The sequence below is a fragment of the Abrus precatorius genome, unplaced genomic scaffold (genome assembly GCF_003935025.1).
Source record: "Abrus precatorius isolate BTA unplaced genomic scaffold, Abrus_2018 Scaffold7, whole genome shotgun sequence".
NCBI lineage: Eukaryota > Viridiplantae > Streptophyta > Magnoliopsida > Fabales > Fabaceae > Abrus > Abrus precatorius.
In genome coordinates this window covers 8,938,298-8,955,623 of record NW_020874417.1, presented here as the reverse complement: position 1 = coordinate 8,955,623, position 17,326 = coordinate 8,938,298, and the positions used below count along the sequence as shown (strand labels likewise).

The 17,326-nt window shown below is 27.9% G+C and overlaps 1 protein-coding gene across 2 annotated transcripts; it reads right to left on the bottom strand.

The window, feature by feature from the left end:
• Positions 1-554: 554 nt before the first annotated feature.
• LOC113871164 (calcium-transporting ATPase 4, plasma membrane-type-like) lies at positions 555-10,819 on the bottom strand. 2 transcript variants are annotated; one of them, XM_027508029.1, is made up of 8 exons: positions 10,453-10,766; positions 4,979-5,033; positions 2,950-4,889; positions 2,709-2,867; positions 2,390-2,561; positions 2,000-2,298; positions 1,232-1,312; positions 801-1,133 (listed from the first exon to the last, which is right to left on the bottom strand). In XM_027508029.1, the coding sequence occupies exons 1-8, from the start codon at positions 10,630-10,632 to the stop codon at positions 1,089-1,091; spliced, it is 2,931 nt and encodes a 976-aa protein (XP_027363830.1). In that variant the 5' UTR covers positions 10,633-10,766; the 3' UTR covers positions 801-1,088. The 2 variants fall into 2 exon arrangements, with proteins under 2 accessions (XP_027363829.1, XP_027363830.1); XM_027508028.1 differs by having other exon boundaries at positions 555-1,312; positions 10,453-10,819.
• Positions 10,820-17,326: the final 6,507 nt, after the last annotated feature.

Genomic DNA, 17,326 nt, shown 5'->3' with positions numbered 1-17,326 from the left:
TAATTTACAATAACTAATATAGGTGGCTCACCTTTCAACAACAATACAAAATTGAATTTTTGTTGTCATATGTTGATAGATTGAACTATTAAGACGTCGAAATTGTTTTAATTTGTCATTAACCTCTAAAGGCTTACAATATTTTTGTTGGGATAATGAAAATTGGTTGATAAATTTTAACTGTGATGGGGGCTAACCTATGAAGGATTTTTTATGGTCAATCAAGCGTGATCTCTCCAGATTGCCCACTTTATCTGTCCAATTGGGCCAAATACCTACTTCACAGCCCAATACGTAAATTGGGCCTGTGAAGTTTGTTTCATACATGCTTCGTTACAAGAGATCATAGTCAAGAGAGATCACGCTTTACAGGTATTCAGAATATTTCACTGTTGTCACATTAGCACATCATGCAATTTAGCTTCTGTATCCTGATTGTGTGGAAATTGCATTCTAGCATTATATATAACCAATAGCCTATCACTTGTTGAGGTACTAGATCTATTTTCTGTTATTACGTACTAGTATAATCACTAATTTGATCACTGGAGTATCTTTGCAAGAACACTACCCTTTTGCCATCTCTAATTTAACACGTACCAGTACCGTTACAACACTTCTCTAGACCTCTTATAAATGTGTCACAAACTATTATAATAAGTTATTGATAAACTTGTTCAAACGCACCTAAATATACAACCAATCTATTGTATTGATTAGACAGGCTAATTGGCTAGTTCGCGTATTGAACCGACTGATCTGGTTTGAATTTTTCAACATATGCAAAAAGTGTTGCACATGGTCGGATACAAAGTAGTTTACAAGACAAGAGTTTCTTTCTACCTTCCTAAAAATACTAGATCAGGTGTGTGGACTTTCCCTCTATTTTTTCCGTTAGTTTCTGAAAAACTAAAGACAAAAACATGTATGCGGCCACAAACACCAAAATTTCATCCATGTTTGTACAAAAGAAAATCAAAGGACAAAGTCATACTCTTGCCATATTTTATGCCATCTCGGGACCAGAAGGCAGTGCTTCATAACCATCATGGTGGTTTTTAGTATATCCCCTTTCAACTGGTATGCACTTAAGGATAGCAGCTATAGGCATGCTCACTGCTCCAAGTACCACGCTGAGTAACCAGAATTGCCAGCTTAGAGGCACTGTGCTGGCAAATGCTCCCAGAAATTCAACTATGATTACTTGAAATACCACTGTGGAGATAATTACCATAAAAAATATCCAGCTCTCAAATATGCCTCTGAATATGTTTATCTTTTCAATTTCTCGGCTGTTGATTTCATTGAAAACCTAGCAAAAATATGAATGGGGCAAAAGGAAAACAGAAAATAAAATAAGCAGTCCAATGGAACTTGATCGTTATATATGATATCTTGAATGCTTTACAATAGTATTTAAGTACAAACTGATGGTTCATAGAGGCAATAGCAAAGGTACGTAGATGTTTAAACTTTCCAGTTTATAATCATACATTCAAGTATAATAATAACAACATACTCACAAATTACTCAATTCATAAACTTAAATACAATTGGCGTAAATGTTTTTAATTCGTGCTTTTCTGTGACATATTGATTTTATTCTTTGTAAGAAATTATTTTGATTTCAGTACTTGATATTTTTATATTTAACATTTTTTGTCGTTAATGTTGACATGGTTTTATAAAAATTGACACGTAATAATTTCTTAATTAGCTACATCATCATTTGAGATTAAAAATGTTAAATTTACAAAAATAAGGGACTGAAACGCATTTTTTATATAAAAATTAAAATCAAAATTTTACAAAAGACCAAAACGTATTTAAGCCAAAAAATTTTATAAGCTTCATTAAATCTTTTGATCATATATTCAAACTTCTGAAAATTTTACCAGCTGATTGGATTAAAACATCATGTGGGTTCTTTTAAAAGTTTAACCATCTATTTGCCACTTATAATAAATCATAGTTAATTTTGTAAGGGTGCATGCTTTACCTGGAAAAATACGAAGGAGTTGAATATCAGAGTGTTGAGCACCATAGTTGCATCTGGCCCACTGATTTTCAGTAGCCTCTTTCCATCAAAATTGAGAACACCAAGGACAATTAGTTGATATAAACTTTGACCAAAAATATTCCTCCACATGGGCTTGGTGATAAAATTTGTTGTCCTTCGAACTGGGGGTCTTTTCATAAGTTCATCATTAGGAGGTTCAGTGGCCAAAGCCAAAGCACCCAGTGTGTCCATAATCAAGTTGACCCAAAGCAACTGAACAGCTGTAAGTGGAGCAGATCCTGAAAATAAAGAAGAAAACTTAATAGGCTGTTTATTGAAACAGATTCAAAGCATATTGAAAAACAAAAATTCTATAAATCAACAACAAACCTGTGATGCAAGCGGAAACAAAGTTAATAACCAGAGCAACAACATTAACTGTTAACTGAAACTGCACAAATTTTTGAATGTTTATGTATATGGCTCGTCCCCATCTGGCCACATTGACAATAGTAGTGAAGTTATCATCCATTATAATGACATCCGCATTTTCTTTGGCAACCTGTAAAAGGTATAATTTATAAAAAAGAAAAAATCGCATTACAACAAGTCTAAAAAGAACAAATTATACACATTAACAAGTCTAAAAATGCCCATGGTTGTAACACTTAAATATCATCAGATTCACCATAATAACAAAGTCACAAACCTCGGTTCCAGCTATGCCCATGGCAAGTCCAATATCTGACTCATGCAGTGCAGGAGCATCGTTGGTTCCATCACCAGTAACAGCTACAACCTCACCAAACATACTCCTCAAACGGGTTACTAAAGTATGCTTGTCCAGAGGTAAGGATCGCGCCATTACCTGAAACCATGTTAATCACATAAGAAAGAAAAACATCTCGAACTACAGTTGAAAGTCACATAGCTCAAAATGAGATCACAACCTGAATTTTTGGTATAATATCCTGCATTTGCTCTGGAGACAAGTCACGAAATTGTGGTCCTTCTATGGCTATACCACCCTCAGTAAGTATGCCACATTCTTTAGCTATGGCCTTAGCCGTGTTAATGTTATCACCAGTGACCATACGGACAGTTATTCCAGCAGCTAAACAAGTTTGAACAGCTTCCTTAACTCCAGGGCGAACAGGATCCTTAATTCCCACAATGGCTATCAGAGTATAGCAATCATCAGGGATGTTGGTTTCCCCTTGAGTTTCATTTACATCTGTGACAGCTAAACAAAGAGTTCTCAAAGCTTCAGAGGCAAAGCCATTTATAACATCAGAGACATTCTTTGCTTGCTCATCAGATAGATCAACAACTGTTCCATTATGATCAATAATTTTGTTACACATTTTTAATACTATTTCTGAAGCACCTTTGCAGAAAGCTCGGACCCCTCCATCAGGAAGACCAACAAGCACAGACATCTTCTTTCGGACTGAATTGAAAGGTTCAACCTTAAGTATCTTATATTCCCTACGCTGTGCATCAAAATCACCACCTGAAAGCAAGCCTAATTCCAATAATGCTGTTTCTGTTGGTGTTCCTAATATTGTCTTATTTCCATCTTTGTCCTTAACTACTTCAGCAGAAGTATTGTGAAATATAGCCTGCAAAAGGATGCCTAAGACTTCTTCAGATATTTCTGTTTTCATTTTGTCAACACTCTCATTACCATTAATCTCCATGCTCTTATCACATATCCAAATTTTATTAACCACCATATGGTTAGTAGTCAATGTTCCTGTTTTATCTGTGCAGATGCAAGTAGCTGAACCCATAGTCTCACAGGCAGAAAGATGTCTCACAAGTGCCTTGTCATTCATTAATTTTTTCATTGCAAAAGCAAGACTTAATGTCACAGCCAATGGCAATCCTTCAGGAATTGCAACAACTATTATGGTTACAGCAATAGCAAAGTAGTCTAGCAGCTTCAATGCATCATCTGAAGACCAACTACCAAATTCACCATTAACTGCTTTTTCAACCACAAACCTTATTGCCAACACCACAAATGTCAGCACAGCAAAAGTCAAACCAATTTTACCAATAATTGTAGCAACCCCATGTAATTTAACCTGCAGTGGGGTCTCATCCTCTCCTCCCTCATTTAGAGTATCCATCAACTTTCCCCATTCAGTCCTCATGCCAACAGTTGTAACTATCATCTTCCCTTGACCATCTTGCACTTTGGTTCCAGAAAGAAGAAAAGGTCTTTGCTCGTCTACATTTACCGGTTCGCTCTCACCTGTCAAACTTGACTCATCAATCACCAATGAATATCCTGATATATATACTCCATCAGCTGGAACTTGATCACCAGTTGACAAATGAACAATATCTCCCACAACCAAATCATAAATTGAGACTTTCTGTCTTTTTCCATCCCTTGTGACTTGAACAAAGATCTTTTTCTTCTCTTTGTCCAAATCCCTGAACTGAAGGGATTGCTGGTAGTCACTGATAGCAGTAACAATGACTACCAAGAAGACACTAAGTATGATTCCTAGACCATCATAAACACCCTTTGGCCACCCTTCAGTAGGAAGTCCTATAGCTATAGAAACTACAGCACAAACCATGAGAAGGATTAGTGTTAAGTCATGCAATGCTTCCCAAACAAACATCAAGAAGCTTTTAGAAGGTTTTTCAGTATAACGGTTCACTCCATAAATCTCTTGCCTGCTATCTATACTATCTCCACTAGCACCTTCATCGACTGAGACTGAGAGCTTGTCTATTATCCCTTCAACTTCACCAATTTTTTTGTAGTTCTTGTAATCGTGGCTTCGAACAAGTGATGCAATGTCATCTGGTTCAATACCAAAACCAGTTTCTTTGGTACTTTCTGATAGCTTATAATCAGCTGGACCAATAGCTGCATAAGAGAACTAGGTGAAGTAAGAAAAAGAGATTAGTGCTAAAGCAATCATATGAATTATAATTACAAAAACTGGAACTCCTTACCGTCCATTAGATGTTGTGCTGCCTGTTTAGCATAGATAACAGCCCGAATCTTTCCCTGATGGAATAGATAAAGATAATATTGTCAAACAAGATAACAAATTCACATATATATCTGAAAAAAGAGTACAAAAAATATTTTAACCGAGATAGAACTCTAATTTTGATTGAAAAATAATATAAAAATTACTTAGGGAACTGCGTTAAGTTTCGTCCAAAAGACAATGTTGACCACTTGAAAGCTATCAATTGTATACAACTAGTTTCATTTTTCATATGAATTTGTATAAATGAAGATCTATTCATGACGCATGTGACAGGACTGCTGTTTACACAGCTATAATAAGAGCACTTCACCGTTATACAGCACCAGAAGAGAAAATGCAACTGTTACCGTCAATGTTGATAAAGCCTGAGTATGGTTGAGCCTTTTCTCTGTCATTATTTAATTTTAACCAAATTACCTTAGAAATTAAAATTAGATTTATTCTAAGAGTTGCTATTTGTTTCAAATAATAATCTGCCATGCGAAAGGGTTCTGAAGATTCCCTGCTCATCCCGTTTCTCCTACACAACATCACTCTATAACAACGTATTGGAATTATAAACTTAAACTACTTCACTCTATGGACACGGTACAAATATCAAAATTAAACCCTCATATTTCAGCTTTTCACTGTCCCTGTTACGGGGTTAAGATAACAAAACCGTACGTTCCTAGGTTAGTACCAAATCAAAGAATATACAAGAGGGCCTCAAGTTCAAATTGCCTTAGCTATTTTAGACAAGTATGTCACGCAAGCTCAAGTTCAATCACTCCCCCTCACTCTTGGATTGAGCTTACATTAAAAAATTATAATATAATATAACGTCTAAATAAAAAAAAGTTCAAAAAAAAAAAAAAACTAGACTTGTGGCATTAAAAAAAAAATCAAGAAAAAGAAACATATACCCAAATAGTAATAATAAAAAAAACTGACGATATAAGTCCAAACTCAAAGTACAAGTTCAAACTGAAAAAAAGACTAAAATGCAAGTTATTAGGCCTAATATAGTTAGACTTGATGAGGAATATTAATATAATAAAGTCCTACATCGTAGGTTAGCAATCAAGTCACATTCGAAATCCTAATTCCTGTTAAGAAAATAAAGTTCTACATTAGTGGGTGGGTCATTCAAGTTTATGTCCAATCACTCTCCCTCACCTTTAAAACCGGTTCACATTCAAAATCTTAATCCTTAATAAGACAATAAAGTTTCACATTTTAATCCAGTGAGTCTCTCAAGCTTAAAGTTCAATCACTCTTTCTCATTTTTAAAACGAACTCAAATTCAAAATCTTAATCCTATTAAGATAATAAAATTCCACGTTGGTAGAGAGGTCACTCAAGCTTAATATACAATTTACTGAGCACAATAAAAAATTCTAATATATGATTTACTTATCTTCCCAATTCTCCTCAAACGTATTTGAGTCATTAAGCTTGTCTAAAATGAATCCTTACACATTAGAGGAAACAAAATTATGGGCAAATTAATGGTTGATGTTAAGTACACATTCTAAGGCACTAATCATGAATATATTAAAATTCTAAGTCTTTCAATTGTTTTATCAATGATTAAAATTCTTTTGTGTGTTGTCTAAAGTGATTTCCTCAATTTGGAGTTGCTGAAGCCATAAACTCCATCACTATCAGCATATTTGGTCATAGATCCTTAGCCACCGAAAGCATTTTAGGCCTTAACTAATCCAAATTAAGTCAAATAAATATAATTGAAGTTCAACTTTGGTGAATCTTTAGAGAAGTTTTCTACAAATTTATCTTTTCAAATTTTATATCAATTTTTTATCCTATAACAACTTCTCTACAAGTTACAACTTTACCTAAACTGACCTAATTCGAATCAAAAACTTTAAAAGAGTTGGTATCATCAGCATTAAGGGCAGTCGATAATTTAAACGTATTTTAAATTGAAGCTCTCAAAATTTAATTTTATAAAATTAATTTTACTTAAAAGTAAATTTAAAGTTACATGATTTATGTTTAAAAACTTTTTATTTAAAGGTATGTCTATAATAAAATTTTCAACTCAGCATAAAAATTATAATATACGACGCTGATTAAAACATAACTTTAAAGATAAAATTAATTTTATAGCAAAAACAAAAAGAAAATTAATTTTATCATAAGAATTATAAAATATATTAACACAAATTTAAATCAGTTATATTTTTAAATTCAAATATAAAAACTTTCAAAACCCAGCCAACCATGGACTAAGAGGTCTTACAGAGTTACAGGCAAATCATAACTGAAAAAGTGTCGACCGAAACAATTATATTGGTTGAAGTTATCACTATATTGAATCAACACAAAAAAAAATGCTAATTTTATTAATCAAAGGGTACTATAAGCTCAGTTTTCAATGCCACGCATGAAACGCGACAAGCAAATTTTCCCATGCTGATGCGCACCTCAAGCTCAACGACCACGTTAGTTGCCGTCCCTCCAATCAACCCACTATCAAATACTAAAATTAGTAACTATCAAAGTGAATGCTACTTTTCCCATAAACTTAAAACATCTTATACATTTTTTTAATTGACGTTTTAATATTTTAAAAATTAAAAAATATTTATATTTTTTAAAATGAACCTATCACTGCTTTTAAAATTAAAAGTACTATAAAATTAACAGTAATAATTATTTTATACATAAAAACAAAATATTTTTTAATCTTTAAAATACTGTAATAATAATATTATTTTATAAATAATATGTATAGAATATATAAAAAAAATTTAAGACACCATAAAGATTATCAATATTAAATTATTTATTGGGATCAAAACACGAACATGGTCAAGGACACGATAAGCACTAAGCAATGACCCAGTCAATCGAGGAAGTGATTCTTGTGTACCTAGACACCAATGCTCTTCGGTATTCACGATCTTTTTATTAAATTTTTTAATCGCCACTTTTAATTTGTACCATCTTTCCTTCTCTTTATTGGAGTAGGTGAAATAAATTATTAGATTATTTTGTAAAATGATGTCTGTGTTTTAGTTTCAAACCATATAGTGTACAGGTTATTTAAAATTTTTAAGCTTTTAAAATTTAATCTGCACGTGAATAAAGAACAAAGAATATAAGTTACATTAAATCGACTATTCCTGGTGTGTAAAATACTATCACACAATTAGATTAGAATAATTTTTTCAATGGATATTCATAAAAAAGAAATATAAAGATAAATAAATTAAACTCCTCCAAAAATTATAATTAAATTAGCAATCTTACTTTTTAAAGAAATTAAATAAAAGACTCTAGAAAATATAATGGGCACAAATTAATTAAATTTTGAATCCTTATTTTTTTATAAATACTTAATAGAAAAATTAACCAAACTGACCTTTAAGATACATTCGTTGACAATCTTATTATAAAAGTTAGTCATAGTTTCAAAACATGAAATAAATATATTCAATAACAAAAATTTTAGTAAAAAAATATATTTATTATCAATATCATTCAATAAATAAAAAAAACTATAGAAATAGTCTCAATTCGTCACTCCCCTCGATTCGCGAATCTAAGGATCATTATGGCTCCCCACACTTCTGCAATCTTTTATCTATCTATCTATATATACTAAATTATTAAAAAAAACAAAATTATTTATATTATATTTATATAACTGTATTAATAAAATTATTTTAGTAAGATAATTTCATTTAAAGCTTTCCCTTCCAATGTTTCTCGCTCAATCAAAATTATTCAAAATATTTTTATTCTTACAAGAATTTTCTTCAGGATCCACCTCTACTATCCGTCGTTAATATGAGGGTAATTTTATCATCTGATTGTTATTTTTTTGTAATTCCACTTTTGGCATTTCCCTAAGAAAAGAAACTTCATACTACAAGGTCGTGAATTTTAGTGGACTTTGCCACTTCCACATTCGAAAGTTTTGCGACTTTTATTTATTATAACTTTCTGGGCAAAAAGTTATAAATTTATAGAAAAATTACAACTTGATTAACAAAAACTGCAAAAATTATTAAAAAAATTACAAACTTGTCGAGATAGTGTCATATATTTGTCTTCCGTCCTACGGGAGTAAATTTCGTTACATTAGTAACATCTACATTTGTCTTCCCTACTTTATAGGTTTTTTTATTAAAATATTACAGATTTAAAAATAAATTCTTAAATTATATATTTTTTTAAATTATTTCTCTACGAGTGATTTGGTTGACATGACATAATATTTTACCAAAATAATTGACAAAAATAATTTTTTTTAAAATAACATATTTTGCCATCAAAGATTCAAAATAATCAGATCGCAACACGTATTAGAATATGATTAATTTTATAATATTTATAATAAAATTAAAAGTCAGTCTCATCATAAAAATAAAAAACTTGTAGATAATAAATGATGAGATGTATTACGATTTTAATAAATTTTATTTTAAAAATTGTACAACTTAAAAAAAATTGATATGTGTCACTTATTTGACCAATTATACAAATTAAATATAATTTTTTAAATTACTATAAAATTATAATCACATTATAATTAAATAAAATTCTAACAAAATTAACTACCGATATACTTGAAAATATTTTTTTATTTACATACTAATTTAAATTATATCTTAATTAAAAAATTAAAATCATTAACATAATTAAGCATAATAATTTTTATTATTAAATACTAATTATAATTACATTAAAATTAAAAAAAAAAACAAGAGCGTGGATAACTCGCAGAAATTGTCCACAAAGTGTTTGAGAGTGTAAAAATATTGTACTAAAATTAATCTCATTTAAAATGGATAATCAATTTAGATTTATATTTAAAAATTTAAATGTTCGTTTTGATGTATTTTGATGAATTAATTTAAGCTTGTATTTGCATATTAATAAAAATAAAATTTATATTTTAATCAATTTAATATATTTATCCTAAAAAAAGCAATAAGCAATCCATTCAATCCAAATGATTCTAGAGCAAATTATATCAAATGGAATAAGAAAATTGAATAAAATGGCTTCGTTCGTTAATTTTTTCTGTAAAACGGAAACAATGGATGGATATGTTGTATGTGGATATTGGACGCCAAAACATAACAGTAATAAGAAGTAAAGCTGCAACTAATACAAAAAGTTCCTCTTAAAAAAAAAGTCACCATACTCTAATGTTCTATCGGTTTCAGTTATTATTGAGTACCAAACCTTTTCGTCTGAAACCTCATTTTTCCTTTCGGAAGAAGTTACGACAAATCTTTTCGTGTTTTTGGCATTATTTTTAATTAAAGTTTATTCTTTAAAACTATAATAATATTAATATGAAAATAATATATATTTATAAACTTTTTAATTAATTTTATGATTCAATTAATGATATAAAAAAATTGAAAAAAATGTAAATATCTAATTGGAGAAAAGAGAAAAGAGGTGGACCTGTATTTTGCGGTGTTTGTCAAGAGCTTGTTTGCGTTTGGCGAGATCTGCGACCATGCGGAACCTTCTGCGAGGGTTTTTGACGAGCCATGCGGAAACTGCAGATCTCCATCGACTCAAAGCTTCGGAGGAACGATCTTTGTGATCCAATTCGAAATCCTTCATTAGCAAACTCTCCATCTCCAGTTGCTTCAAACCTATCACACTGCATTCGTTTCTATTTACTTCACCTTTGAGAACTAAGAACAAGAAGAAGATATGTGATGATAGGTAGATATGTGTGATTTTTATTCTGAGTCTGACTCTCCCCTTAGTCAGAGGTGGAGCCACACCACGAATGCCAAACGGCAACGTTTCATGGGCCTGTCTCGTTAATTGTGCCTTCATCGTCTCACTAAATATATATATTATAGTAAAAATTTATTAAATAGTATTTCTACAATAACTACATTAAATTCTATAATTTCAATAATAGTTTATTATACATTTTTAAAAAATAAAAAAATTATAATTTTTTTATTTTTATATTACTCTTTTTATTCATATTTTTTCATAAAATGTATTTTTTTATAAAGCAATTTTTTAATATATATTAATGACATGCAGTAAATATGTATATAATAAGTTATTATTAAAAACTAAAAAATATATCATTAAATTTAATTCATTAATAATATTAAATTTTATAATTTTAATAAATATTACTATCCATTCAAATTTTATCATGTATTCTTTAATATATATTAAAAAATTATTTATAGAAATATTTATGTTATATTGTTATACATTTGTTAAAAATATTATCATTTTTATTTTTTTCTATATTACTCATTGATTTTTATATTTTTATTTTTTTCTTCAAATATAATATTTCTACATAATATATTTTTAAGATATACTAAAGATATATAACAAAAGTTTGTATGTAATAAATTACAAAATATAATTAAATTTAATATATGAAAAATATTAATCATGTTATTTTGATAAAAACATTATTTATTAAATTTATCATGTATCCTTTAATATATGTTTAAAAGTTATTTATAAAAATTTCGTTACTATAATTATTTGTGACGGAAAGCTGACTTCGCGGGAAAGTGGGATCCACGACAATAAAGTCAAGTCAAGTGTAATTTTAAGTCATTGAATTTTGAATAGGAAATACTCATTTTAAATTAAAACACTCTTAGACGCGCATTTTTTCTTTTATACGGGATTTTGAGAGAAAATAGCGGGAATATAAATAAAACTTTCATTGACGATTTCTTAATGTTAGGTGTGTACTGTGTAGACAAATTCAAAAACTGTCACCGGCAACTTCTAAGGTATTAAAATTAATTTTTAACTATGTAAAAATTATTATTAACAATTTTTAAGGTTTAATTTTTTTATAAAAAGTTATTTTTTTATTTTTATTTTTTTGGTTACATAAGAGAGTAAACCCCCCCCCCAAAAAAAACTACTACAAGAAGATTCTATACAAGCTATTTATAAGAAAGTTATTTATTTTCATTTGATAAATTTAGATTTGTGTCATAAAATGTCATGTATTTCATTTTCAAGTGACATTGTTTATAAATGACAATTTTGTAATAATTTTATTACTTGTTATAAGCAATAAATTAAATAATAACCACTAAAATATAAAATAATTAATTAAATTATTTAAAAATAAATTAATACTTATACCAACAACATGCATATATTGATTAGAGCGTAATATTTTACGGCAATGGATGGTTACATGGGCTGAACCATCCTGCCGCACAAGAGGATCTAAATCTATATTTGTAAAACATTATAATAAAATTATAATACAATATTATTATTATTATTATTATTATATTTATATTTATATTTATTTAATTTAAAAATATTTAAAATATGACTTTTTTAATTAAACAATTTGTTAAAAAATTTACTGAGTTGTTTTTGTCAAATAATTTTATCCTTACTTCAGCTTAGTGTATTTTTATCAAATAAGTTTCTCCTAACTTAAGTTTATTTTTACAAATTTCACTAAAAAAATTCCAATTTTTAATGAATGCTTTAAGGATAACCCGACACCTTTTTTTATCTCTGATCTTAATAATGTCGAGTTTTGGTGCACGTCAAAAACTGAGTTTTTTTATTTAAATATTGTAATTTAAAAATAATATTTTTATTTATTGTATTTTTCAAAGTATTTTCTTATGTAAGGTGAATATGGTTGTGGTAAAAGTTTTGCTAATACAGCCGATAAAAATGTTAAATTTTATTTTTTTTAAAATAAATTTTGCCATCAGCAAAATAAGTTAGATGTCACGTCACGAATCATTATCTTTTCAATTTCACTATATATTTAGCAGAATTAAAAGGAAGTTACCCTGCAATAGCGAAACTTTTTTATATTAACATATATTACTGTGTGTGTGAGTTTTATCTTAAAAATGATTCAATTTGTGGGAAGTTGACATGTAACATATTTCTAGAAAAATATAAAAATAATATGGCTTATATATATTTGTATGTAGCTAGATATTATATATATATATATATATATATATATATATAAGATAAATAAATTGCTAAATTTAGGTTACATGTCAATATCAACTCCAACGAGTTATGATATTTTTATGATAAAATTTACATAAATAATAACATGTATCAACATCATGTTTATTTTACGTTTTTTTGACAAAATTTATTTTAAAAAATAAAATTTACATTTTTGCTAATAATATTAATAAAACTTTTGTCACATAATTAAATTTATCTCAAATAAAAAAGTTAAAAAACAATAAATAAAAAACTAACTTTTAAATTATAATATTTAAGTAAAAAATCTCAAAAAGCTGGGCTTATTTATTTTTTTAATGTTTTTTAAAAAACAAATTCTTAAAATAATGTTTTTTAAAAACAAATTCTATGTCTGGAGTCTTTTTTGCCACGTTAAGACCTGTTTCGCATACTGTATAGACGAAATATTTTTTTTTATTTTTTAAATGCTATTTCGTCTTTAGTAGAGATGAAACTATCAGATTGCGCCATGTGTCAACATCTTGTGTGTTTTGCCTACTGCAAAGACAAAACTCAATGAATGGTGCCATGTGTCATGATCTGGATCAATTTATGAAAATGGTTAAAAAAAAATTATATTTTAATATTTAATTAATATTTATTAAAAATAGAAAATTATAAAATTTAAAAATAAAAAAATTATATAATTTTTAATTAACTTAATTAATAACTACAAATATATTAAAAATGTATATTGAAATTAAATTATATATACTGTATGACGCAAAAAAGAATACCTACTAATAAAATTATAAATTTATAATTTTTTATTTAAACTAGTTTGTAAGTTAGGTGTGATATTTAAAAATCTTAATAATTTATATAATAAATATGTATTGTTTTATAATTTTTATAGATATTTAAACTAAGATTAACAAATTCTTAACACTATATTTTTTAATATATTTATAATTATTAATTAATTTAATTAAAAATTATCTAAATTTCAATAATTTATTCTTAAATTAAATATTATGATTTTTTTATTTTAATATATTTTAATTAAATATTATATTTTTTTCAATACATTTCCATTAAATTCCAATGCTGCTATTATAAATTTATAATTTTATTAGCAGATATTTTTTTTTGCGTCATACATTATACATAGTGTAATTTTAATATATTTTTAATATATTTGTAGTTGTTAATTAAGTTAATTAAAAATTATATAATTTTTTTATTCTTAAATTTTATAATTTTCTATTTTTAATAAATATTAATTAAATATTAAAATATAAATTATTTTTTTTAACTACTTTCGTAAATTGATCCAGATCATGACACATGGCACCATTAATTGAGTTTCGTCTCTGCAGTAGACGAAACTCACCAGATGTTGACACATGGCGTACTCTGATAGTTTCATCTCTGCTAAAGACGAAATAGCATTTAAAAAATAAAAAAAAATATTTCATCCATACAGTATGCGAAACAAGTCTTGACGTGACAAAAAAGACCTCAGATAGGAAATTTATTTTTAAAAAATATTATTTTAAGAATTTATTTTTTAAAAAATATTAAAAAAATAAATAAGCCGAAAAAACTGTGGGAGCAGGAAAAGAAATTAAGAAAGAGAGCCCCTCTATTTTGAATATTGCTACCACATATTTATATTTTTGGCATTTTTTCAATTTTTAAGAAATCGAGCCGGCTGCAGCTTCCCTAGTCAGAAGTCAGAAGTCAGAAGGTACATCGTACAAAAGAAAGATAAAAATAAAACTCAATCTTCTCAAGTATAAAATAAAAAATATTTAATATTTAACTAAAATGAATAATCCAATATTATACATTCATGTGGGAAGGAAAAGAAATTAAGAAAGTTGTTCACTTGATCTTGAATATTGCTGCCAGATTGTTACTTTCTTTTCTCCCATTTGGAACAAATCAAACAATCCAGAACTTCCACGGTCAAAAAGTACACAGCGGGACAGATAAATAATCAAAATTATATATATAATTGGGCGCTTCTTGGTAAATGGTTGTGGCGAGGTGTTAACTGTTCTAGTTCATTGTGGGTGCGGGTGTTAGAATCTAGATATGGAAGATTAGCTTCTTCTCTTCAGCGTTCATCAGTTCACAACAGTTGTTCTTTGTGGTGGCGTGATTTGCTGGAGGTTATTCATCAAGGGAATTCATGGCTGGATGAGAAGTTTGATAGAAGTGTGGGTGCAGGTTTTCACACTCTCTTTTGGAGAGATAAGTGGGTAGGAGGGGTGCGATTGTGTGAAGCATTTCCGCGATTATTTGCAGTGGCGAGAAATGCTGAATCATGTGTATTGGAGAATGGTTTTCATGATGGCACTAGATGGGTTTGGAATGTTAGTTGGCGAAGAGGACTCTTTCAACATGAGATCTTGAGCTTTAATCTTTTGTTGGAGCTTGTGGATGGAGTTTCTATTAAGTTACTACAAGAAGATAAATGGGTATGGAGGGCAGATTCTTCAGGTTGTTATTCAGTGCAATCTGCGTATTCATGGCTATTTGAACTTTTTGGTGGTCCTAATAGTGTAGATCAGTATACGGCAGATGCCTTGCAAAGGCTATGGAGAGGGAAGGTCCCTCTTAAGTGTCTGGTTTTTTCTTGGCAATTGTTGTTGAATGCACTTCCTTGTAAAGGTTTACTGATTGATCGTGGTGTTCAAATTGATGATATAACTTGTTGCTTCTGTCATGGTTTGGAGGAACTTCCAACTCATTTATTTTTAACGTGCTCAGTTTCATCTCAAATCTGGTACTTTACTGCGCGTTGGTTTTGATTCTCACTGGTTCTGCCTTCAGATTTATCGACTCACTTGCTTTCTTGGGTTGGTGTTGGCTGTAGTAAAAGAGAAGGAATATGCTTATTAATTATTTGGGTAAGTACAGTGTGGTCTTTATGGTTGCATAGAAATAGAATTATATTTTTCAATGGTGTTTTGGATGAGAGGGAAGTCCTAGATTCTATTATTCTGAGATCCTGGAAATGGTTATCACTTGTTAGTAAGGGAGAAGCTATTATGTTAGCTGATTGGTATTTGAACCCACGAAATTGCATCTGTCTTAATTTTGTATAAGTATATTTTTGCTTTTTATTTCTCTAAGTAAGTAGTTTTGTATATATGGGTTTTGAGTTCCCCTTGAACTCTTTTTAATAAGATTTGTTTTGCCTATAAAAATAAAATAAAATATATATATATATATAATATTATTTGGTACGTTAATTTTCTTTTTTATATAATCAAATTTATTGTACCTTATTTTAATTATTTTAGTAGTTTATATGTTTTAATATTATTTAATATCTTTTAATATGATTTTTGTTTTGTAAAAAAAAAAAGTAAGAGACGAGCTTAAAACTCTCGTCAATAAATTAAAAGTTAAATTTAAATATTTAAAGTTAAAATTTAGCCTAAATTTTAAAAAAAAGAGATAATTGCAATTTTTAATAAATATTTAGAAAATATTCAATTGGACTCATTCTAATAACATTTAAAAGTTAACCTTCATAAATTTAATTCATTTTTAATTCATGAAAATAAATGGACTCAAAATTTAGGCTAAAATAATGGATCAAAGTTATAAATTTATTTTAAAAATTAGGTTATTTTCATTTAGGATAGTTCTTTTTTTAAAGTATAGTATTTTTTCAAATTTGGTATAATTTGAATTTTTTATATTTAAATATTATATAATACTATAAAATTTAATTTTAACTTATAGTTCTAATTATACATTTTAATTTTTTAAGTAAGTCAAACGTATAATTATAATTCTAAACTAATTTAATTTTGATGGAATTAAAATTAGAATTAGAATTTGTAATTTTAATTTTATATGCCAAACGAGCCTTAAAATTATTTATTATTAGATTTAAATTTTTAGAATTTTAATTATTTTTTAAATTTTAGTTTTGAATTTGTTAAAAGTAAATAAGAAGAAATAAGAAACAAACACACACAAATTTAGTTTCATTTTCTCTTGTATCTTCTTTCTTATTCTTAAAACTTTAGATTTTCATGCTCTTTTATAACAAAAAAGTAGTTTTTATTATATAATTCAAAGATTAAAGAAACACAATATACTTAAACATTGGGAGTTGAATATATTATTTCATGATTATTGGTGTTTTAGAAAATAAAATAAAATATGTGAATAACCAATTTTATTTGAGTTCCTGTTTAAATAATAAAACAAAGTTAAAAAAATAAAATAAAATTAATGATTAAATTTGAAGTTAAGATAATGGATAAAATTAATTTTAATTTTAAAATTTTAATTTTAAATTAAAAAGATCGAAAATGGTTAATAGTAGATTTGAAGAGAGTGG